This window comes from Eptesicus fuscus, chromosome 22, assembly GCF_027574615.1.
Source record: "Eptesicus fuscus isolate TK198812 chromosome 22, DD_ASM_mEF_20220401, whole genome shotgun sequence".
Taxonomy (NCBI): Eukaryota; Metazoa; Chordata; class Mammalia; order Chiroptera; family Vespertilionidae; genus Eptesicus; species Eptesicus fuscus.
Genome location: NC_072494.1, coordinates 11,010,772 through 11,036,002, shown reverse-complemented (window position 1 = coordinate 11,036,002; position 25,231 = coordinate 11,010,772). Strand labels below are relative to the sequence as shown.

The 25,231-nt window shown below is 39.0% G+C and overlaps 1 protein-coding gene across 2 annotated transcripts; it reads right to left on the bottom strand.

Moving 5' to 3' along the window:
- Positions 1-6,014: 6,014 nt before the first annotated feature.
- On the bottom strand, positions 6,015-25,173 carry SEC22B (SEC22 homolog B, vesicle trafficking protein). Of its 2 annotated transcripts, none has more exons than XM_008147235.3 (5): positions 24,963-25,173; positions 18,526-18,635; positions 14,535-14,695; positions 12,410-12,556; positions 6,015-7,966 (listed from the first exon to the last, which is right to left on the bottom strand). In XM_008147235.3, the coding sequence occupies exons 1-5, from the start codon at positions 25,035-25,037 to the stop codon at positions 7,812-7,814; spliced, it is 648 nt and encodes a 215-aa protein (XP_008145457.1). In that variant the 5' UTR covers positions 25,038-25,173; the 3' UTR covers positions 6,015-7,811. The 2 variants fall into 2 exon arrangements, with proteins under 2 accessions (XP_008145457.1, XP_054567484.1); XM_054711509.1 differs by lacking the exon at positions 6,015-7,966 and adding an exon at positions 11,694-11,810.
- Between the last annotated feature and the right edge of the window lie 58 nt (positions 25,174-25,231).

The following is a 25,231-nucleotide window of genomic DNA, read 5'->3' as shown; positions in this document are numbered from 1 at the left end:
CTACCGGGGCAGAGGGGGAGCTGGGTCTGTTAGCCAAAACTCCCAAATCCCTGGTTCAGTGTTTTCTGCCCTTTCACCTCCATGGACACTGCTGTATGTGATGTCAGTAATTTGTCAGTGTTTTACATGAATCTCTGTCCTTCATCAGCATGTCCCGCAGTGTTCACCTCATTGGTGAAAACAGATACGCCGCTTCGTATAGGATTCTAGCAAGGCTATACTGTTATTGTAGAAAAAACATCTGAAATCTCACAAGCACGTGGCTGCCTATGGCAGAACTTCTTAAACTTTTGCGTGGAAGTTCTTTAGCATTTCGTTGTTGTTTTTTATTTTTCACTTACAGTTACCATACAATATTATATTAGTTTCAGGTGTACAACATAGTGATTAGAGTTAAATAAATTATGAAGTGGTCACCCCATTCAGTCTAGTACTCACCTGGCATCATACATAGTTATTGAATATATTCCCTATGCTGTACTTTACACCCCATGACTATTTTTAAAAAACACTATATATATACACACACACAAACACATTTTTTTTTAAAGAATCTTTGGCACGTAGAGTTTTGTAATAATAAGTCGCAACTCTGTTACTGGGGAAAATTGAGTTTGAGAAAGATGGAAGAAAAAGTAGAGTGTAAAGATGAAAAAAAATCAAGAAAAACCAATCTGAAGGTTAAAGTGCTTTTATTTTACAGTTCTAAGTGTGCAAATAAACACATTCTGCATATTAATGAAATGGTCAAACAAAAGGCACACACATCAACATGCTCTTCCATCTTCCCTTTCATAGGTCTTATCACCTACCCCTGCGTGCTCAGCCCAAAACACCTCATTGCCCACTTGCACTATTTGCAAGGGAACCACTGGGAGAAGTTTGGCAGGTGCGAACTGCCACCAGCTGGTCAAAACCAAGCCTTACACCAGTTTTGTGACTTTAGCATGATAAAGTATGGCTTCCTTTATAGGGCATTGTTGGTCAAGGTATTTATCATTGGAGTTACTGTTTTAGATGACAAATTGGTAAGGAGTTAAGTGACACGAAAAGCTTAATTGCTGCTATCCACACAACATAAAAGCAACCACAGGCATGATGGCTCTGTGGTCAACCAGAAACTGCTGGTCTATTTGACTTGGTGTTTTCTCTTCATGTCTAATTTGCCTCCATGCCTGAACTCCCTTTCTTTTTCCTTTCAATTGTTTCTGCCCTAAAGAACTGACTTCATTTTCTATATTACTTTCTTCTTCTCCAGTGGGTTCACTGTATATAGAATCTTCCTGTTGGCCCTCTCTTGTGACTTCTTTAGTGTGCCTTCCCTTCCCCATTCTCTTATTAGGCCTATGCCATTTTCCCCCCCGTTTTCTTCTTTCATTCAAATTACATGCATATCCATGACTTAAGAACAGCCCAGTTCCAGAAAACTTGGGCATGAACTTTTTAAAGACAATGTACTCATTCTGCAAATATTGCCGAGTACCTCTAACATCAGCCATTGTTCTGAGTGGCAAGGATTCCAAACCACGAATAACCATTGGTCTGTACCTCAGGGACCTCACATGGTCTACACAGCCAAAGAGACAAAACAAGCACACGATGACTGTTCTTTGAAATTGGTAAGTTTGCTATGAGAGGACGAAACCATAATCCCCCAGGTTGGTGGGAAGAGGCAGGTGAGAACCTTAGAAAAGCTTTGCAAGGGAGACATCAGAGCTGGATCTTTGAACGATAAGCAGAGCTTTAGTAGATTGAAAGGGAAAAGCCTGGGGGTAAGGCTTACAGAAAGGATGTTCTAGAGAGAAGGTACCACTGAGCTAAGGCACATGGTAAAGTGCTTGGAACAGAGAATGTGGTCAGGCTCAAACAGCAGAGGTGGTGGGAGTGGCAGGTGAGTCAGGAGGGGTACAAAGCAGTCGGCTTGTAGGAGGCAGCCTGGAGTACATGACCTTTTATTCTATAGAAAACAGGGTGTGATGAACTTTTTAAGAAAATTTCTGTTACTCACATGGCAGCACCCGGTTGAAAAAGGGACCTGCGTAAGGAAAGTAGTAAGGAGGCTACTGCATGAGTCCAAGTTAAAGTTAATGAGAGCTTGAATCTAAGGCCAAAGGAAAGGAAGTGACGTATGAAACATTTTGGTGGTTATTAAAAACAGACTTTTTTTTAACAGTTGAGAGGTAGAAAGCACAAACACAGGCATCAAATGCAGTTCATGATTTGCTCAGGTAAAGGGGTGGCAGGTGATGCCAAAAAAAGGACCCATAGTAGGAAGCACAGGTAAGGTTTTACCTTTGATATTGAAGTGGAGGTAATAAAATGTCTTAGATGCAATTACATATTTGTGGAATATTACAACACAGATCTCCAATAAGCAGCAACAAATCTGGGTCTGAACCTTAAGTCTGAGGGTAGACAGGTGTACTTCAGAGTTACCAATAATACAAGTAAGAGCTGAAGTCCTAATTACAAAAGGCAAGCTAGTGGAGCTTGTTCTTAAAGACTTCTTGAAATGTTTGAATTGTTTTATAAAGGGACTCCTCAAAGCAGGGGCATATCTGCATTAATAAGATAACATAGTATAGTATAAAATCAATAAAAGGTTAGATGAATGAAGGTCTAAAAATAAAGAGTAAGTATAACAGTTGATTTTTTTAAAAATATTTTTAATGATTTCAGAGGATAGGAGGAGAGATGGAAACATCAATGACGAGAGAGAATCATTGATCTCCTGCACGCCTCTACTGGGGATCGAGCCCACAACCCAGGCTTGTGCCCTGACCTGGAACTGAACTGTGACCTCATAGGTCGATGCTCAACCATTGAGCCATGCCCGCCAGGCTTTAAGTTAATTTTGAAGCTCTTGCTTATAGAGCAAAGTTGAAGGATTACATTGACTCCTCAGTAGAAACAGCATCTATGGAAATTATGTAAAATGCGAAGGGATAAAAGAAGCGAGGAAAAGAGAAAATGGGCAAAAGGATTAGGAAGGGAAGACTTACTTTTAAAAATCATTTTGCACACTGGCCAGGTGGCTCAGTTGGGTGGAGCATCGTCCTGTATACCAAAAGGTTTTGGGTTTGATTCCTGACCAAGGCACATATGTAGGTTGGGGCGTGTACTGGAGGCAACGGATCAATGTTTTTCTCTTACATCAATGTTTCTCTTTCTCTAAAAATCAATAAACAATCCTCCAGTGAGGATTTTAAAAAATCATTTTGCTAATCCTTAAGTGAATCGGATGTGGAAAAATGTTGAATTGACAATGAGATCTAATGAAAAAGTCAAACCAAGGATGAGAAAGGGCAAATAAGAACTCAAGAGCAAAAAACATTAAAAAGGAATACAGGAGAAATGACAAAAACAAACAAAAAAACCTAAAAAGAGAATGGAATAATACAATGAAATTGTTTAAAAAGATATACCTTCTCCCCAAAAAAGCAAATTAAATAAATAGACAGGACAAAGTGAAATGCCAAGTGCTTAAAATGAACATGTCTGCGTGATTATTCAGGCGTAGTAAACTACTGGGTAGGTGTCTAGGAGTCTGGGGGTTGAATCTAAGTACTTCAACATGCTATGCAGCCTTGGGCAAGCTGGAAAATGGTTATGGGGAAAACATTAGAAGTCTTGATTAGTATATAAAAGCCAAATTTCCAACAAATTTTCTCATCTAAAACATGGATTCAGTTACAGCACTTATAACTGAATGATTAAATTGCTCAAGATAGTTTTCGACTTTTGGATCAACCTTCTCCGTAATGAGTAATAGGGTGTGAGACTCAATTTGCTCATTCTATATCAAACTATGCAACACATGCTACAAATTTTCTTTCGGGACCTTTATCTGTACAAGCTATTTGGTCCAATCAGTCAATTTGCAATTATACTAGTACACCTATACACCCACTGCTCTTTGCCTTTTTGCTGAGCTGTTTGAAAAGACAACCAGGGGAGGATTCTGTCAGTTTGCTAAATACACTAACCAAAAAGCCTTAACTGTGTGGCCACCAACAATCAAGCCTTTAGTCATGAAAACTCCCAGTGGGATGGGAAATTAAATTATGAGATGTTTTCTTATGCATTTATTATTAAATACTGTGGGTGCAGAATTATCCATTTGTCTTAACTTGCTTTTGCTAGATGCCCTACTGATAAAAGTAGAAAATATAAAAGATCCTTAAATGTGATTTTGTGGAACTGAGACCAAAATTTTTTTTAAATACAGTTTTATTGATTTCAGAGAGGAAGGGAGAAGGAAAGAGAGATCGAAACATCAATGACGAGAGAGAATCATTGACTGGCTGCCTCCTGCACACCTCCCTATGAGGAGAGAGCCCAAAATGCGGGCATGTGCCCTTGACTGGAATTGAACCAGGGACCCTTCAGTCCACAGGCCGATGCTCTATCCATTGAGCCAAACCAGCTAGGGTCAAAAATTTTTTTCTGTACAACCAGATCCCTAAATGTACTACAGAAAAATATTGGTAGAATTTTTTTTTTTTTTTGGTATACCACCTTTCAAGAATGCATCTCATCCACAAAGTTAGTTCAAACTATAGAATTCTTCCGATTCACCAGAGCTGGACAGTTTTCAAGGCTTCTGGGTACTTACCTTTGACTTCCACTTCCTGCATGTCTGGGGTTCTTAACTGGGGGACCATGGGCCACTGGGTTACAACAGGCTGCAGGAGTCCTTGAATTCCCTGACACAGTATGTGATATTTGGTATACAAGTATGCATGAGTTTTTTCTAGGCAAAGGCACATACCTTTCATCAGATTTTCAAAGCCTTTCCAAACAGCGTAAGAACCAGTTAGACATTTAAATGAGCAGATGTATGTACAATCGGCCAAATATTTTTAACATTTGTGAGATTTCTTAGTTTAATAAGCATCTTGGGAAGTTCAGTGTCACAACAGCCAGAAAAGCTACTTTTAAGAGTAATTCCACATCTTTACTTCCTAGTAATTCACACAACCTTCAACCCACTGTAATCTGACTTCTGTCTGTATGATTAAGATCCTAACTGCTAAATTCAAAATACATTTTTTGGTACTTATCTGTCCACTTGGTTTTATAGTATATTGGAGAGAAGTGGACTCGGGAGCCAAACTGCCTAATTCAAAGCTTTGCCCCATCACTTTCTAGCTCTCCAGCTTTGCACAAATTAACTCTCTTTGCCTCAGAGTGGTATCCTTAGTAAAAAGTGTCTTTATTCATGTTGTGTGAACAGAACTTACTTCAAAATGTCAATGGGAGAATTCAATGTGCTCCCAACTAAGAAAGCATTATGTAAATATGAGTTATCATTTGGTACCTGGGATAACTCCTTTCTCGAAAATCATTTGAAACGTGACTCCTAGGTCTCATTCCAACTTGGGTGGTGCCTTAGTTTCATCTTCCTACTTCTAGGCTTATCCCTCTCTAATATATCTTTTACACTGTGGCCAGAATGATCATTTGAAACTACAAACCTGATGCCATCTCTTGCCCCTTTACAACAGTGGGCCAGTCTAGCTCTTCTTCCTTAAGTCTCCATTGCCTACACTTACCCTACCAGGTGCATGGAACCAAACTAATTACAATCCCCAAAATGTGCCTTATTCTTTTAACTCATGGCTCTGTATAAGCCATTGACTCTGTCTAGAATATCCCATTCTCCTTTTCTTACTACACTCCTTCCCCAAGTAAATTGGGTATCTATTCTCAATGTGGCCCCAGTAACACTGCACGCTAATTACACATTCTATTCTAGAAGGCTGTTTGGTTGCTGATACATTTCATCTAGTCAGATCTTCCCTTCCTACCACCTCTAATAAAGAGCAGAAGTAGGAGCCATATTATGACAGTCTTGTTCTTTTTCTACCACATAATCTTAAACCATTTTCTTATTCCTTTGTCATTCCATAATCCCCCTTCTCATTTTTTAACCCACTGAGTTTATGAAGAAAAATAGCTAGAAGGTTATAGGGACATAAATAAACTAGATAACAACACTTCACACTGAAGGGAACATTCTAGAAGTATTTATTTCACTGCTGACCACTTGGTTACAGCATGCAACTCTCAACAGCGAGCTGCCACTATCCACTCCTACAGAAGCACCAAATGCTATGGTGCCTCTACTTAGTTTTCAGCCTTTCACAGGCTTTATTACCAACATCATTACCTAGGGGCGAGCCCTTTAGAGACTTAAAAGCACTTATTCTCTATAAAAAGTAACTTCATGTTTCATGCACAAAACTCCAATTGGCAGATGTAGGTCCAAAATGGAAAGAAAAAAAATTATTCTAGTTCTGTAAATTATCAGGAATAAAATAAGCATTTCTCCTTGCCTGTCATAAGGAAATAGAATTTCTCTATCAGGAATCAAGACAGTAGCTTTGATGAGCCCACAGTTATAAAATTGCTCACTGGTTAAAGTTCTTTCCAAAGATGTTAAGAGGTAAGAAGATGGCTCATTTTCCTCTACAATTTAAAGAAATATTTGCAGTATTTGTAGGAGTTATAGGTTATATTGCAGGCCCTTGTGACAATATTTAAAAAACCTATTCTCCCATTTAGAAAATTCAATCTCAGAAGGTAAAAGAAAATCCCCATTATCCCTGAGCAAAAAGGGGAAAAATCATATGTCCTCTTATTTGTTACTAGAAGACACTATAAATGAGTTGCCTAGCTCTAGATCATTCTCAGAAAATTTATATAAACTTACGCAGGTGTGAGGTGCCCTCAGAGACTTTCTCAGATAAATGTATTTAGTAGTTTGAGTAGTCACTCAGCAAAACTTTAAATTTAACCACACAGCTGAACATTCTCCATTTTGAAATTTGAGACTGTCCTGAGAAGATGCTGATGGGACATGAAACTATTGGGCACAGAATAATTTTTTAAATGTCAGCAAACGGTGACAAGAGGGAGAGAGTGGGGGAAACTGTAGTGGAGACAGTGAGAACGGGGCAGGACAAAGCTATAGTTAGGAACCGGGCCTTTCTTCTTAAGTCAGGGGCCTCTGGCTACAGGTACGCTATCCTCACTCTTCATATAAACCAGACATTGCAAAACAAAATTAAGCATGTCCCAAACTAATTTAAGTCTTTTAAGGAATAAATGACAGAAAACATTTTAGCTTCTTAATCAAGGAGTGCTATAATAGAATTTCAAGGCATCTTAATATAATTCGTTTAACCCTAAAGCAATTGTGCAATAAGCAAAATATAAAAGGAAAATAACAAAGGTTAACTTCCTACAGGGGCCAACAGACAAGATCTTTGCTGCACAGCAATTAACCTTCACACACTGGAGTCTTATTTAAAAGGCCATCGAAAACTCAGATTACTGAAAATCACAAATGTCACCAACAAAAGGAATGTTGATCAGATAGAGTCAAAAAACTTCCCAGAGGGCTGCCTTCTCTGAAGGAATTTCAGCCTGTTGCTAGCACAGGTTGGTTTAGTTAAATCTCGCTGATGGCTCCGTTAAAGAATGAATGCCCCAGTCAGTGCTGTTTTAAAAATGTAAAACACTGGGAGGGGAAAAAAATACCCAAAATAAAACAATCTACTGTTCCCTAACATATACAGCTTAGCACCCAGAGAAAGCCTCTGCCCCCAAAAGAGACTTTCCACATAGGGTTAAGCTTCATTAAATGAGGTGTAACCTTTCATTTTCAGGATTTGTCTTTTCTTGCAAGGTCCTTAAAGGCAGAGGTCCCACTTGGATTCTAACACACATCTCTGTGAGCTCAGCTTCCTGAAAACACACACGTGCCGGGGTCTAGGTTCTCCCTTGCCAGTGACCGGTTCACTACTTCACAGCCACCAGAATCGCACATACACTATCAACATGATGAAAAACACAGCCACAGCTGCAAGTTTGGCGTAAGTGGACCGCATGTTCAAGTACTTCGCGTCTTGGCGGTATTTCTTAGACAGACTGGACAAATTGTTAGCCTTTGAATCCAATGCTGTCAAAGAGGAAGAGAGGAAAACACTAATTAGTCCATGGAAGTATTTTATCAAATGTATGAAGTCATAAAAATAACCAAAAGGAGTGGCACTATACCAAACAACCACAATGCTTAAATGATCACTTTTATTTTAAGGGTAAAGTTACCTGTACTGATTAATTCATGATCCTAAAGCACTGAAAAATCTACAGTGCATTTAAAAATTATCAGACCAAGTAATGTTCAAATTCCTGAGGCTGCATAGTGAAGTGGTTAGGAGTGCAGGCTCTGGCCTCTGACTCTTTGGTCAAATTTCAGATGCATCCGCCATGTAACTCAGCCTCACTAAAGCCCGGTTTCATCATCTATGTATTGGGGATAATAGAAACTATATCATAGGCTTATAGGTACATGCAAATGCCTGTAAAAGTGAGCACAATGCCTGCATATGGTAAACATCTGAGAAATGTTGGCCAACATTAAGCATCTCCATAATCTTTCAATGGTCTAAATTATATTCCCTCATATTTTAAAAAAATAATAATCCATGTAAAATAACACTCAGATAACCAGGAAATCCAATGAACCAGCCATTGAATATTAAGCTATATCTCAATGATGAATGCTGCCAAATGTTTAAAATTCTTCACATTGTAGAGACTAATATAGGTGCTAGAAAACCACCAATTATCTACTAAATTAAGCTTTTTAGAATATTTTGCAACATTTCTTTTCCCTACAAGTAAATGGCATTTGTAATGTCATTATCTTCTTATAACTAGAGGCCCGGTGCACAAAATTTGTGCACACGGGGGCGGGGGGGGGTGTCCCTCAGCCCAGCCAACACCCTCTCCAATCTGGGATCCCTCTCACAATCCAGGACTGCTGGCTCCCAACTGCTCGCCTGCCTTCCTTCCTAATTGCCCCTAACTGCTTCTGCCTGCCAGCCTGATCACCCCCTAACCACTCCCCTGCCAGCCTGATTGATGCCTAACTGCTCCCCTGCCAGCCTGGTTGCCCCTAACTGTCCTCCCCTGCAGGCCTGGTCACCCCTAACTGTCCTCCCCTGCAGGCCTGGTCACCCCTAACTGCCCTCCCCTGCTGGCCTGATCACCCCTAACTGCCCTCCCCTGAAGGCCTGGTCACCCCTAACTGCCCTCCCCTGCAGGCCTGGTCCCTCCCAACTGCCCTCTCCTGCAGGCCTGGTCCCCCCCAACTGCTCTCCCCTGCAGGCCTAGGTCCCCCGCAACTGCCCTTCCCTGCATGCCCAGTCGCCCCCAACTTCCCTCCTCTGCCGGCCTGGTCATCCCTAACTGCCCTCCCCTGCTGGCTTGATTGCCCCCAACTGCCCTCCCTTGCAGGCCTGATCACCCACAACTGCCCTCCCTTGCAGGCCTGGTCCCTCCTAACTGCCCTCTCCTGCTTGTGGCATCTCCATCTTGTGGCATCCATCTTGTGTCCACATGGGGGCAGCCATCTTGTGTGTTGGAGTGATGGTCAATTTGCATATTACTCTTTTATTAGATAGGCTTGTTAACTGAGCAATTAAGAGAAATAGCCAGATAGACAAAAGCTAGACTGGACTAAAATACATGGCATATTTTAATAATAAAAACAAACTCTCAATTTGACATAAGTGAATTCTGATCAAACTTTTACTTCTTTAAGTTTTTGAAAAACTATTTTGCAATCTGAATGTTTGTTCTTCCTCAGAGAATGCTTCTGGAATATTTGGAGTTGCCTAATAGAGACTGGTTTTGATTGAGAAATGTGGCATTACTTAATAGCACAGGCATGACAGCTACTTCTAAATTATCAACTTGTCCTGTAAGAAAAACACCTAGTCATGTAAAAAAAAGAAGTTACAGGATGAGAAATAACCATGACAATGCTGCAAGGCATCTTTCTAGCCAGTCTACTGGAGTGTACAACTCACTGGACAGAGGTTTTTAACTATTGTGTTTATTTTGCTATATCCCCAGTAACTAGGACAGAGTCTGGCATATATAGTCAGAGCGCAATAAAGAAATATTTGCTAAATGAATCTAAAAATCTGCTGAGACTAACTGGACAGAGGAACAAGTATTAGGGCATATGAAATAAATAATAGTTAAGTGAATTCCTCTGCATCAGAACATTTAGCAGCACATGGTATCATTAAGACAAAGCTACTACTTGGAGAAGTCGTTTAGCAAATATGTGAAGACACCATGTGAAGTGCTAGAAGATACAATGATGGCCAAAACATGTTTTTTGATACCTATATTTTTGAAATTTACAGTGACACCTTTGAATGAAAAGACAAAATCTATGACTTAAGAAAAACAGGTGTATTGAGGCAGTAAAAAGGTCATAATTTGATCTTGCTTAAAGAACTCACAGGAACTATTCTTGGGTCTTAAATGCAAAGTAGATTAGCTATACAACTTTAAAAATTAGAGAAGAAGGCATAAAAGATGGATTCTTATTATGAGGAAGCTTAAAGAGAAAGAAAACATTATATGAGGTAGGCTTATTTTTTTCACTGTCCTTCAAATATGCTCCATACAGAAATGGTTTTTCTTCCTCTTAAAATACCACTCTTCACTCCTTCCTGATGTATCAAATTTCAAGAATCTTTCCTGCTCAGTTCATATTTATCTTCTTCCTTCTATATTTTTATAGCTCTCATTGTCTATATGTCTATTTAAAACTACCATACAATGAAAATGGACAACTCTGTGGGCCAACGAAAAAGCAGTGTGGCTTTTAGGAAGCTATTCAACCTTTCTGAGTCTCTGATTCTTTATCTACAAAACTGGTTTGACACCACCCACTTCACCTGGGATTACGCTAAAGAATTAATAAAATATATGTAGTCCCCCTACCATCTTGTCTAGCACAAAGTGTTCCATTGATGTTTCTTTCTTATACCATCTATAAATTTCTGATAATGTTACTTATTTTCCCAATCAGATGAAGTTACTTCAGGGTATAAATGTACTTCTTTTTCAATCAGCATCTCAGCTTTGTAGCAGCCAGCAAAGCACTAGCAGAGAATTCTTTACATTTTTTATGAACTCACCAATATATGTATTTTGGATTTTTAAAAAAGTTCCTGTGGTCTACTTTATCATAAGTAGAAACTGTAAGTCTATTATGATGAAAATATACACAGACTCACTTAAAAGTAGATTTTTTAAAGAGTGTGAAGCTATATGCTTGGACAACTGCTTCCTAGTAACATAAAGGTTAAAATTTGCAATATATAATAACAAAATTTATTCATGAATATGTAGAAAGGTTAAACTCAAGAAATATTCTTAAGACATCTACTTACGATCATTACTATGAGAGATATAAAAGAAATATATGAAATAGACATAAAACATAAGCACTTTTAAAGAGTACATGTCCACATTAAACACTTAGGTAACATTTAAACACTTAAGTAACATTTAAACATTAAATATATATTTGGTATTAATAAATATATTAAGTATAAATATATTCATTAATCCAAATATATATTTCAGGAAATTTACATAAATAAGTACATACACACATATACACAAACACCCCTTTAAGTGCTAAAAAACACCACATGTAGCTAAGTGCTTTAAAGAATTTAATGTGATATGGACTGTAAGGATCAGAAAAGGCTTATTTATTTAAATATGTTTGTATTGATTTTAGAGGGAGAGAGGAAGGGAGAGGGAGAAACGTTGATGAGAGGCTGCCTCTGCACCCCCCAGACTGCGGATAGAGCCTGCGCTCTGACCGGGAATTTAACCAGCAACCTCTTGGTGCATGGGCCGACACGCAATCACCTGAGCCACACTGGCCAGGGCAGCAAAGGCTTCTTCATAGAGGCAGTTCCTATCTAGATTTAAAGAACAGGTCCAGGATTACCTGACTACGTTTGTAACTAGGGAGAAGGAGAGGAGTTTGTAATCTCCTTACCTCCCAGTATAGAGAACACAATGCTTTTGCACATTACAAGTACACAATAATAATGACTGAATGAACGAAAAGTAAGTTGAGACCAGACTAAATCTACCTTGCATTCAGAGTTTTTAAAGTTTTCAGCAGAGGATTACATAACATTTAATCTGGCGGCAGTAAAATCTCCCCAAGTGGCTACTCAGGAAACCACAGCAATTGACAATTTCCTCTCATTCTTTTCATTTCCACTCACTTATGTGTTTCTGTAAATATTTACTAAACTTTGTAGATATCTTGGAAATAGTAATTGCTTCTGATACGGAATGAGACCCTTACTGTTTCAACTCAACAAATCTAATCATGCTAAGAAAAAAATATCATACTGGAAGCTTTATAATGTCATCTGTTTCTGAGAGATGAAGTCTTAACAGTGCTCCATAGACTCTGACAGCATGCAAGTTACACTAATATAAGCTATCCTTGCCTCTGGAATGAGAACCACCTCTTCGTAAGACCCGTATGGCTTTTAGCTACTACCTGAGAGTGCTTCTCCTCGTTGTAACACTTCTTCGATATTGGCCACCATGAGCCTCTGCACGTCTTGCAATTCAGTGTTGATGGAGCCTAGGTTTCTCCGAGCACGGCTGTCAGTGTACAGCTTCTTGGTTTTCTGAATGTAGGTCTCTAGAATGATGGAGAACAAGGACCATGAACGACTTCTTTCATGTCCATCAAAATACTGAAATAGGGATTAAGCAGTTCTGAGTTTAGTGCTGGATTGCTACTATCCATGCTTAACCAAGCTATTGCATGAGTATCAAAAGGGGAGTTTTGATTTCTTTATTTGTAAATTGTAAAGATATAATTAGATGACCATGCAGGAGAAATGTCCTTTGCACACCTTCGAAGTACAAATTAGAAGCACCTACTTTTAGGATCCTTAGAGAAATTAAGAATCACTACAGTAAGCCTTTCCTGAAAGCAGACATTTTCCAACTGTATTCTGAGGACTCTTACAGTTTCATTACTTAACTCGATACACTCCCTAAAAAAAAAAAAAAAAAGCTGGCAACAATCTAGCATTTCTACAGCCTAACATGGCAAAAGAGTCACTCTATCATTAAAAAGTTGAAAAAAATTGTCTTAAAGTATTTTCTACAACGTTCATCCCAATTTCACTCTGTTGGTAAACTTTGGGTAAAGCAGACATGTATTAGGGAGTTTTCCCAAATAACCACTATAAAACTGCAGCTTCATTCATGTTTAGGTCATGTCTATATTTCTCAGAACTGTAGGAGAATGACTTATTATTAAAGATTACATTCTCAACATTTGACCAAAATCTTAAGCTATTTGTGCTGGATACCTCTCATTTGCCTCTTTTGATCTCCTCTCCACTGTTCTGCACCCTGCTTTTGCCTTGGGAAGTTGACCTACATGGACTATATCAATAGTCCATGCTAAGAAAAAAAATATCATATTGATATAGCTTTGAGCCAAAGGGGGAGCCCCAAGAGAAGGAAAGAAGAGCAAACAGTGACATCAGGGTGTTTAATCCTCTAGCTCCTCCCTGAAAAATCACTTTGGGCTGGCAATGTCCCTCCACCAACTTACACTGGAGCTGGCCTTCTCTATAATTTTCTCCTTCCCCAATCCAGAAACTGCTTCTTTTTCTCATTCCTTTGGGCCTGGGGATGGTAACAGTTACTGTGTTACGGGCCCCAGTACCTTGCAGTTCACCTATAACCCATTCATGTCTCTGTCTATAATCCTTTAACCTAACTTGCGTGTACCAATTATTTTCTGTGTGACCTTGACAACAGCAGTCTTATTTTTTTCGTGGCTTACTGGACTGCTATTGTCTACAAACGTAAAATTAAAAAACACATACATTAAAACAATCAGCTCTTGCAGAGTTATAAAACACTGGAGTATTTTGCTAAACTTTATTTCTAAAAAACAAGATGATCTCCTTATCTAGAAAATGAAACATTTCAGAAATATAGAGATAGTAAAAACCAATTTCTTTTTTTTTTAACTAAAAATGTCAGCGCTGAAGGCTGACCATACCTGTTCTTACTTCCTCTACTTGCTGTACTAGGACATTTCCTTTGATGTACTGCCATCAGATACTTTAACAAGGCTGAGCAGTCCTGAGTCTATAATTCTTATACAAATATCAACACCCATACTCACTACTTCAGCATGCAGTAAATGTTATCCCCCAATGCCATCTATCTTCTGATACTTTTCTTTAAAATTAGAGAATCTTATTTTTCTAAAAGAAATAAGACACCAAAAATCTTGCTGATTTTCAAATTCTGACCTCCATAAAATGAGCCTTACTGTGAGTGTGTTTGTGTCTGCTTGGGAAAAGAACGCAGCTATTATATACCAATTAAGCAGACTTGACCTTAATGAAGAATCAAACCAAATAACCAAAAAGGGCAAACGGCAACAAGTTCTATGGGGAAAAGATCAAAAGACTAGCGAAAATTACTTATAAGAAGGAAGCCCCATTCATTTAAAAGGACAAAAAAAGGTGGAATGAAAGAGGCAGAATCCAAAACGTCAGTAAAATTATGTGAAAATCATCAGCGTAACAAATAGCTTTTCCACATTCTTTGCTCCCTTGAAAGAGAGGTGAGGAACAAAAACTTACCAAACTCAATAAAGCAATAGGGTCTAGACACAGTGGGCACCTTCTTTCCATACTGTTCATCAAACTCTGAGTGTAAATCTTCTAGGAAGGCAAAAGCCAACTTCTTAGGGAAGTTAGCTTCACTCAAAACCAAGTAACACACTCCGTGTTCAATAATGTAGCTGGAGAGAGACAAAAAAGTAAGAATAAAGTTGTTTGTACAGTAACAATTCCTCTGACAATTTGAAGCAGACTCTCAGTGGCATATAAGCTTTTCAAAAATATTCTAACCTAAGCCGTGGGAGGCTAACTAAATCAGAAGGCCAATTTCAAACAAATTCTTGGAATCAGAAAGCAAACATCTTTCCATTATTAGAAGTATATCCCAAAAGGAGTACTTAGACATGTGTAGTATAACTGTCTATTCACTATATAATTCTTGAACTAAACTGTCCTAATACCTAAGGCTTTTTCTTGAAATACTGGAGTTGTGACTCCATCCATCCTTTGATTATATAAAACTAGTATACAGTTTTAAACTCCTTCCAGCTGTAAGAAAAACAGTGAAACTAAAAAATGTCATGGATACGTAAAAGTCGGAATATAATGTTATTTACAGAAAATAATGACCTCGGGACTAAAAATATTCCCTGGTATCAAGGTAGGAGGACTCTGTATCAACTGGAAACTGCCCAGTAACAGAGCTGGCTTCCTCTTGTGAGAGTGAGCTTCCCGACATTCTGGAAGGGACTATGATTGAGAGGAGCTACTAAGCCCGGACAAGCAGAGCAAGGAAACTGAGGCAGGTAGTTAAACAAGCAGTTTACAGCCTTCTAGTAAATTGCATAATCTTATTGTCCCTAAACCAAAGACACTTAAGAGTAAATGGTTTGCATTTCTCCTCCCCAACCAGAGGTAAATAACCTAAATCACCCTAATCGGGGCGACAGATAGCAGAAATCCAATTAATGCCATTTGTCCCAACCGTACCCAAGGACTGATGGAGTTAAGGAAATAGATCTTATTTTGGCACCAGCATAAAACTGACGAATATTCTATTGAGAGTCTCTCATAAACCCTCAGCCTTTAAAACAGGGGTCCTCAAACTATGGCCTGCGGGCCACATGCGGCCCGCCGGGTGTTTTTGCCGCCGCTGCCTGTCCTGTTTAGCAGCCGACTCATCCCGGGCATAGGAATTTGTTCATAGTTTTTTTTTTTTTAAACTATAGTCCGGCCCTCCAACGGTCTGAGGGACAGTGGACTGGCCCCCTGTTTAAAAAGTTTGAGGACCCCTGCTTTAAAACATTCAAACGGAAAGTCCCAGGGCATGCTCTCCCTCCCAGGAGCACCTGGGTGCCTCTCCCAGCCCTCTCTTCTTCCCCTACAGGCATGTATCGCCTAAACTCTAAGGGACCCACAAGGTTTGCTACCAGGGAGCAATGGGCAGCGACCCCCTGACCCTGTACCCCTTTTCTCTGACTGATTAGTGAGCCAAAGCAGCCCAGCCTAGGCTCACTTCCCCACCTAGTCCCTCTCCTGTTGCTTCTTCTATCCTAGGCCCTTCCTTGTTTCACTGTCTCCAGCTTTAATAACTGTCCTCTGAAAATCACCTGGACTCGAGTTGTGAATCTTTCCTGCATGAAGTCAAGAACCCACACACTATCAGCCTGCCCCTAGGCAGACCCGCTCAGGGCCAGGTCCCCTGTCTGGTAAAGATTACATGTCTGACATATTCTTGGAAAGAGGTTAGGCTACTCAGTGGTTTTCAAATGTGTTTAAGCCATTGTAGTCTTTATTTCAGCAAAAATTACATTCAGAAGACAAATATGTATAGAAAATAAAATACGTTCTTTAGTTTAAGTAGGAGTCTATGGGTCCCCCACCCCCCCCCACCCCTACCCCACTCCTAAGGCATCCTAGGACTCCACAGAGTAGTGTTTCTAGTCCATTATATGATCACTCAGGCCCTTTAAAATAATAATGATGATGATGCTGTCCTATCTTTTGTGGCTTTTTTCCTAACCCATAGTAGAGATAAAGGTATTATATAATTAAGTGCCTTTAACCTTTTGATGTTAAAAATTAGGTTTATAGGAAATGTTTTATAAACTACACAAATTAATACCTTATGAAACTTAATGCTCCTACTTAAACTAAAGAACGTATTTTTGTTTTTGTATACTTATTTGCTTGTTTTTGATGAGTGGCAGTTTTTGTTCTTTTTCCTTTTAAGTTAAATACACAAGGCTGCTCCCAGGTCTATATTACCTTAGTATCTGAGTTCCTAAAATAGCAACATTATTCAGCTTTTTTTTCCCTCTGATTTTCTTATCCTCTCTTTTCTTTAATCCTTCCTGTTTTATCACCTTCAAACTTGACATCTATTACACATTTAATACCAATTATTTGTGTATCATTTGAAATTCAACAAAGTGCCTTTGATCCCTCTCTCAGCTGTATGCATTATCTATAATCAAGGATTGAGATGCTCTTGAAGTGTCTTTTATAATTCTCCTTTTTCCTAATAAGTAACACTTACTAACTATTCTCTATGTGCCAGGCAAGATATTAAGAGATATACATGGATTTCCTTTACATGGAATAAAAACTATGATTACTTTCCCTACTTTATAGAGGAAACTGAAGCCTGGAGAAGTATATATGAGTGTTCAAGGTTACACTATTAGTAAACTAGTATCCTGGTGCACGGATTCATGCACATTGAAAGGAAATTAATTAGAAGAAATATTTTAATATCGCTATTCGCCCTTTATAATACAAGTGTCAACCAAATTCATGATTGATGATGAGATAGAAACACATGCGTGTGATTTGCGCCAGCGAGAGCTTTATATGTACTGCAAATGCGCGAGTCAACTTAGCCTTTTATATATATAGATAAACTTGCTTAATTAGACCTGCTTTCTGATTTAAACTTTTCCCAGCCCAGTGAAGCACCCCAACTTCTCTTTCAGATAATTGTCAGCAACACAGCAGTAAACATCAACATGAAACAGATTATTATTATAGATCACGCAGGGAGAATAAAGGGTAAAATATGTAACTGCAGCAATGTTTGACTATATTCTGCGCAGTGAGAAAACCTTAAGTCATTTTCAAGTTCCACCATTTCTTACTTCTTTTCAGTCGGGTCAAGTTTCTAAACTTTCTAAATCTCTGTTGTCTTGCTAATGAAAAAAAAAAAAATGGATTGTACTGAGTCTCCTATCTACCTACTCCAGGACTTCAGTGAAAATCAAATGAAATGAGGCATGGGAAAACGCTTCACAGACATTTGGTTGAACTGTAAAATGTTTCCACCTGGCTATAAAGTAAGACGTGTTTCTAGGCTGAAGAAACTGCAAAGAGGCTAGTCACTAGGGAAAGGAAGCCAGGTGTTGCTATGTGACATCATTACCCGCGCTCACAGCAACCATTTCTGGGCTGGGTTGGGCTGTGGGCTGCATTTTGCACCATGGGGTTTGGCAGCATTGGCTGCGATTTGGTGGGGTGTCGCTCCGGGGTGGTGGCAGGGCCTGTGTCCCACTTGGGGGAAGCCAAATGTTGGTTTGTTGGCACCAGGTCAATGGTGCCATTTATTTTTAAATAGCCAGTGCGCATCATGGCAGCTCCTGAGTTGAGCGTCTGCCCCCTGGTGGTCAGTGCGCATCACAGCTACTGGTTGGAGGGAAGGACAGACACTTAACCTTTTATATATATATAGTTGTTTGAGCAGGGTACTAACCTGAATGTGTCTGGTTCTATGAAGCTCCTAAAGCAAAAGCTATCTATTATTGCATGACAGGTACAGCATTCACTAGACACAAGTTGAATAAACAAACCAAGATTTCAGTTTTGCAGAATTAGAGCTAGGGAAGTGGCTTCATGAAGAGACTACACTTTTCAAGTTATCTTACTTTTAAAAAATTATTCTCATCACATGTTACTTACATTTACTGTATTTCTGTATTTCATACTTAAATGATCACAAAGAAAGCAGGATTATACTCACTGAAAACTCATGGTGTCAGCTTCCAAAGTACATCTGGTAGGGGACTGCTCGTTCAATTTTCGAAAGAGTTGCTTAGCCTGACTCTGGTACTTTTGAAGGTCCCGAAAAGCCTGAAAGAAGACACCTTCATTTAAGAATTTTCCAGCCCTGGTCAGTATTGCTCAGTGGTTAGAGTGTTGTTACTGGTCTGGATCTGAGGTTGAGTATTGAGAAAGAACAAAGTGAAATCTTAAAATTCTATATAGTAAAATGCTGAGCTAAGAGTAAAAATGAGGAAGCAATAAAAAATTATTTCAAGGCAGATAAGCAAGGTACAAGTATAGCTATATTTAAAATGGTGAATTGAAAATGCAAATCAAAACCACAATGAGATACCACCTGACACCTTCCAGAATGGCTAATATCAAAAAGACAAGAAATAACAAGTGTTGGTGAGAATATTGAAAAAAGGGAACCCTCATTCACTGTGGTGGGAATGTAAATATATATGCAACATTGTTTAATGATAATGTACAATGGTGCAGCCACTATGAAAACAGGATGGAGGTTTCTCAAAAAATTAAAACTAGAACTGTCATATGATCCAGCAATAACTACCCACTTCTGGGTAGTTATTCAAAGAAAATGAACACAGTAATTTGAAAAGATATATGCACCCCTAATATTCATTGCAGCATTATTTACAATAGCCGAGATATGGAAACAACCTAAGTGTCCATCAATGGATGAAAGGATAAAGAAGATGTGGTATATAAACACAGTAGAATACTATTCAGCCATTAAGAAAATGGAATCTTATCATTTGTGACATCATGGATGGACCTTGAGGGCCATTACATTAAGTGAGTCAAAGAAAGAAATACTGTATGACCTCACTTACATGTTAAATCTAAAAAACAAAACAAACAAAACAAAACAAAAAGCCAAAATCATAGATGCAAAGAACAGACTGGTGGTTGCCAGGGGGAAGAGGGAGTAGTGAGTCAAAACAGATGAAAGGGATTAAAAGTTACAAACTTCCAGTTATAAAATAAATACATCATGGGGATCTAACATACAGCATGATGACTAATACTAATAACACCAGGAGTCCAGCATGCGATTCGAAATCGTGTAGTGCTGCCCACCCTCGAGTCACTGGTCTGGCCCTGCCTCATTCCCCGGGTCCCTCAGCAGCTTCGGCTGTTGCTGGTCTGGCCCTGCCTCCCTCTCTGGCCCTTGAAGCAGCTGCAGCCGCTGCTGATCAGGCCCTCCCCCAGCACAGGCTCGCGGAGGCCCCTGCCACCCCGCCCCCAACGCTACGCGCACGCAACCTCCTCCTGTCCGGTTGACCCGTTACGGCATCCCAGTTAATTAGCATATTTCTCTATTTTATATATATAGATTGTACCGCATATTTGAAAGTTTCTGAGAGCAAATTTTAAATGTCCACATTACAAGAAAAAAATGTAACTCTGAATGGTGATGGATGGTAGTTATTGTGGTGACCATTTCACAGTGTATACAAATATCAAATCATTATAGTGTATACCTGGAACTAATATGTTACAGGTCAATTACACCTCAATTAAAAAAATAAAATAAATAAGAATAAAATGGTAAACTGAACAATTAAATATGAATAAGAAAGTAAACAAATTAACCTGGGAGTTAGGCAGAGACCACTAGAACTATCAATTTGTAATAAATTGTTCAGCACTGTCTTTATGGCAATGATTTGTTATAATGCTGTTCACTTGAGAAATACTTCTATATCAACACATATAAGTATATATATGCATGTACATGTATATGTATGTATAGTTAGTTTTATATATTAATACTTTGAAATAATTAACATTATATACTATCATTAAACAATATTGCATGCGTGTGTGTGTGTGTGTGTGTGTGTGTGTGTAGGGTGTCCAAAAAAAGTAAACACACACTTTAAATAATTATAAAGGCAGTATTAAAATACATTTCATTTTCAAAATTGAGCTATCAGCTTTTAAGGTGTGTATACATTTTTGGGGACACCTTGTATATATATAAATTTTTTTTTATGACTGGTCAGCCAGTAAAGGAGACTGAACACTATCACATGCTTTGAACTAGTGCACAATATCCTTTGTTCCTAGGTTTGAATGGTATTTGCCAATCTATTTGCTTCCCCATGCCATTATGTAGCATTCAGAAGAGTTCTGATCCCACAACAATAGATAAAAAGAATGAAATAAAGTTGGAAACGCTATTAAAGTGCCAAGAAATAATACCAATGTAGATTAATGCTTTTCAACCTTGGCTTTACAATAAAATCACCTGGAGATCTTAAAAAAAAAATACTCATGCACAATCTCCACCCGAAACGAATTAAATCAGCATCTTGCACACAGAACTCATACACTGCTATTTTTAAAATATCCACAACCACAGATGTTAAGTTTTTTGACAGCTAAAGGCAGGTGAGCACCTTAAAGTTTATTTTATATCTGACGAGTCAGACTTGCTCAAGGGCTTGAGGCCAAGAAGAAAAGGGGCTAGCATTTGAGCCCAAGCAGTCTAGCTCTGAGCTCCTGCTCCTTAAGCTGCTATACTACCTCTTCAGTTAAAACTGCTGCAGCAGTAGCAGATACACCTTCTAGGTGATGTTTTACCATTTAATATTAAGTCAAATTCATAGAAAATGTTCAAGAAACCACGTGGCAGCTTGAATCTAGGTCTCACAACATAAGCACTACTTATGTTAAAGATAAACCCTATTTGCTTTCAAGATTAAAGTCTACCTAAAAATAATTAAAGTAGATATCTTCATTCTGTTTCCTACTTTATCTAAAATGGACTTGAACCTTTTATACACTATAAGGAAAGTTATCTGTTGGTAATCCAATAATGAAGAGGATGTGACTATCTGATAAATTCTGAAAGTAATCTGAGTTCATTCAGTAGCATATTTAGGATGTGGTTCTGTATATAATATCAAAAGTACAGGGTAGTAATTGGCCATACAACTGCAATACCTTTCACTGGTGTCACTAGGACTGCTGAACAATTAGTTGTATCAAATGCCATCTTTTGCCTTTGCAGAATGTTTAGGTAAATGCTTATCACTTTTAAATTCCTGATGAGCTCAACTGGTCAAAGGCCAGAAGCACCAGAACCAACCATTTTCCTCTTAATTACAGTAAGGTGATTAATCAAAACTCATTTAACTCTAAACAGACTATGCTTTTTTGGAGCTACCTGTTGCCTACTAGGTTAGCTCTTCAAGTCCACAGAGCTGGGGCAAAATGAAAGAGAAGAGAGTATGTTTCATTTTGAGGTAGAACAGAAAGGTAGGTGAAAAAACTGCAAACACGTGAAAAGGAGAAACAGCAGAAAGGAAGAAAGAAAAAATAGATGAGCAGTTAGGGACTCTAGGATTGAAAGGAAAAATTCATCTCTCTATTGCCCTAGGTCTACAATTCTAGTTAAGCACAGAGGAAACAATGCATTAGACAATCTGCTGATTTTTTTTTATTTTACTCTCTATTGTATTATCTGAATAACCATCCAACTGCTGTAATAAGGCAGCTTGTACAGGGACTAGCACCCAGTAACTATTTAAAATATGTTCTATCTTATCAGTGTAAATAATTGAAAATGTACATTGAATTACTTGGCCTGGACAATTAAGATACTTACTATAAAAGTATTTGGAAGAGATATCCATTTCTTAAAAACTTATTTCTGGACTCCTAAGATGTAAATACATGATTAAAAAGTCATAGAACAAAAGTCATAGTACTAAGGCTCTAGTCTGGAGTCAAGATAGATACTGGTTAAAAACCAGGGTTCCAAACCAGGGCTGATTTTGCTCCACCCGCCACCCTCCCCCCCCACCCCAGAACATCTGGCAATGTCTGCAAACATTTTCGGTTGTCACAACTGGAGGGAGGGTGGAGGTAGTGCTACTGGCATCTAAGGTGTAGAGACCACGGATGCTGCTAGACATCCTATACTGCATAGGACAGTTTCCCGCAATAAAGAATTATCCATCCCAAAACGTCAACAGTGCTAAAGTTAAGAAACTCTGATAAAAAATTGCATTGTGCCCAGCCAGAGTGGCTCAGTTGGCTGAGCACTGTCCTGTGCACCGAAGGGTTGCCGGTTCAATTCCCAGTCAGGGCACATACTTGAGTTGTGGTTCTATCCCTGGTCGGAAAATGTACAGAAGGCAATTGATCGATGTTTCTCTCTCTCTCTCTCTCCCCTTTCTCTCTCTAAGCATGTCCCTGGGTGAGGATTAAAAAAATGAAAAAAAATTTTTGTTGTGCTACTTATAAGCTATGTGACTTTACTCAAGAGACCCATCCTAAATTTCAGAGCTTCCTTATCTATAAGTAGGGATGATAACAGTATCTATTGCTGTTAACATTGCATGATATCATGCACTTGACAAGCTTAGCACAGTGCATGGAATATAGTAAGCATTCTATAAATATTCTGTATACTATTGTAATGGTAAAAATTAGTCTACAATTGATATTTTTGCAGGTAATAAAAGTTTAATACTTTATCATTCAAAGTCAACATTTCTAAAGGAAATCACCATGGGATTAAAATCACAAAAAATATTTTTGTGTAAAGTTTCTTTCCTTGTCAATTGAACAAAGAAAGTAACCCATTTTGGTAGATAGGTACCTAATTTGTAATTAAATTAAGAAACACACAATAATATGCCAACTTTTCAATAAAGTATTAAGGTAGAGAGTAGGAGCCTACTAATATTAATTTAACTTCAAATCCATTTTGTATTCTTTGCCCACATTGAAATTCAATGCAATAGCTGGAAAGCTGACCAGATTTCCCCCGCTTTGGGAAAACTATTTCTCAAACGACATATCCTTTAAAGAATATTTCGCCACACCACCCTACTTTTCCAAATCATGCTCCATTTAAAACTTCCACTCCTTCTGCAGAGTGTTCCTAGAAAATCTTAACAAATTGGAAAAGAGAAAAATATTTCACAATTTAAAATTCAGGGCATGCTCCATTTTTTTCACATTTTATATCAACGTTTAAACTTGTTTTGTTGAATGAACCGAAAACATTTCACTTGGCATGACCTGCAACTTCAAAATCTGTATCACTGTTCTTCTAAAAGTGAAAGTAAATACATTTCTATATCAAACCTACAAATGCATACAACCAAAGAGAAGCCTCCCTTATTACTTGACATTACTGTCAGTTTAAATGTCACCATACCTTTTCCATGTTTAACCAAACCTTCTTCCTCTTCCATAGCAGTTACACTATGTTATAATTGCTTGTTAGTTGTCTGGCTCTTCCACCAAACTCTAAGTTCCAGGAAAGTAGGGTCGATGTGCGCTAATCCCCTGCATCAGCACCAGGCTTGGCACATTTGATGTGCTTACTAATTTATTTTTCATGAATATATGAACAAAAAGTCCAAGAAAAGATACGCGCAAAAAATTTTTTTTTCTACAACCCGTCTTATTTTTAGGCCTTGAAGTTTTCGTCCAAAAACTACTTAGGTTGTATGAGAAAGTAGGATAAAACTGGTTACTTTAAACATGTTATAAAAAGTTCATTCTCAGCCTCCCTTCTTCAGAGACCTCCCAACCGTGCCCTAGAAACTTGTTTCACACCAGAAATTTCCCTTGTGAGTCTAAGGCACAAAGGAGCTCCTTTTCAAGATGTCTGGAGTTGTTGTTGTTTTTAACCAATTCAATACATTTTTGAGCACCTAGTAGCATAAAGCTGCTGTTGTAAAAGCTGTCATAAACACAAAGATGACTAAGACCTGTCACTTGCCTGCTAGGAAACGCTATTAAAAGGCAAAGAAAAATAGTAAGATAAAGGTATAAAGCCCAACAGGAAGATAACACAGGGGCTATACCTCCAACAGTAAGAATTACAGAAGGAGGCGGGAATTGGGCATAACCTTGGAAGAAGGTACTGTACTGAACTTCAAACAGGTGCCTATATGTGGCAATATTACCTCACCCACTTTCAACAGATAGCATCAGCAAGCTAGGGCAAGGATCAGGTGCTAGAGCTGGAGAATTTGGGAGCTGATTTAACCCAGGGCCTGTCAGTCAACCTTATTAGCAGCAAAAAAATTACGTAGAAGTCCTGAATTTTAACCAAGTCCCTCAAGCGTTACAGAACACTGGGGGGATCACAATCAGCTGAACCTATCCCTTCTCCAGAGCGTTTCGTTGGTTCGTTTTAAGAGAAACATGTAACACAACAATCTACCTCCGCCTTCAGAGCAGATTTCTTCTAACTAACAGGTAGTCTCTCCAAAGCCAAAAGGTAAAAGAGCGCTTCAGAGAGGGCGGGAGTGTCTGGGAAGTCGCCAGGGTCTCCCGCGTTCCGAGAAGAAATCAGGTGCTGAGAGCACAGCCCCCACCCCGGCAGGGACTTGGGGTCGCGGGGACCCAGGAGCTCACCTGTTCGTCCTCCTGTATCGAGGCGGCCAGCGGGAGCCCGTCCGCCACTCGGGCGATCATCGTGAGCAACAACATCTTCGCAGGTTACGGGAACCCAACACTGGGCCGCACGGCCGTCGGCGTCCTCTTGCTTCCCTCCGCCGCTACAACAGTTAGATCGCTACCTCAGTTCCCGGAGACCCAGCTACTGGCGTCTCCGCTTCCTGCTGAGGTGGCCGGAAACAAGCTCCAGAGCGTTCCACTACCGGTCCCCAGAATTGGCTTCCCAC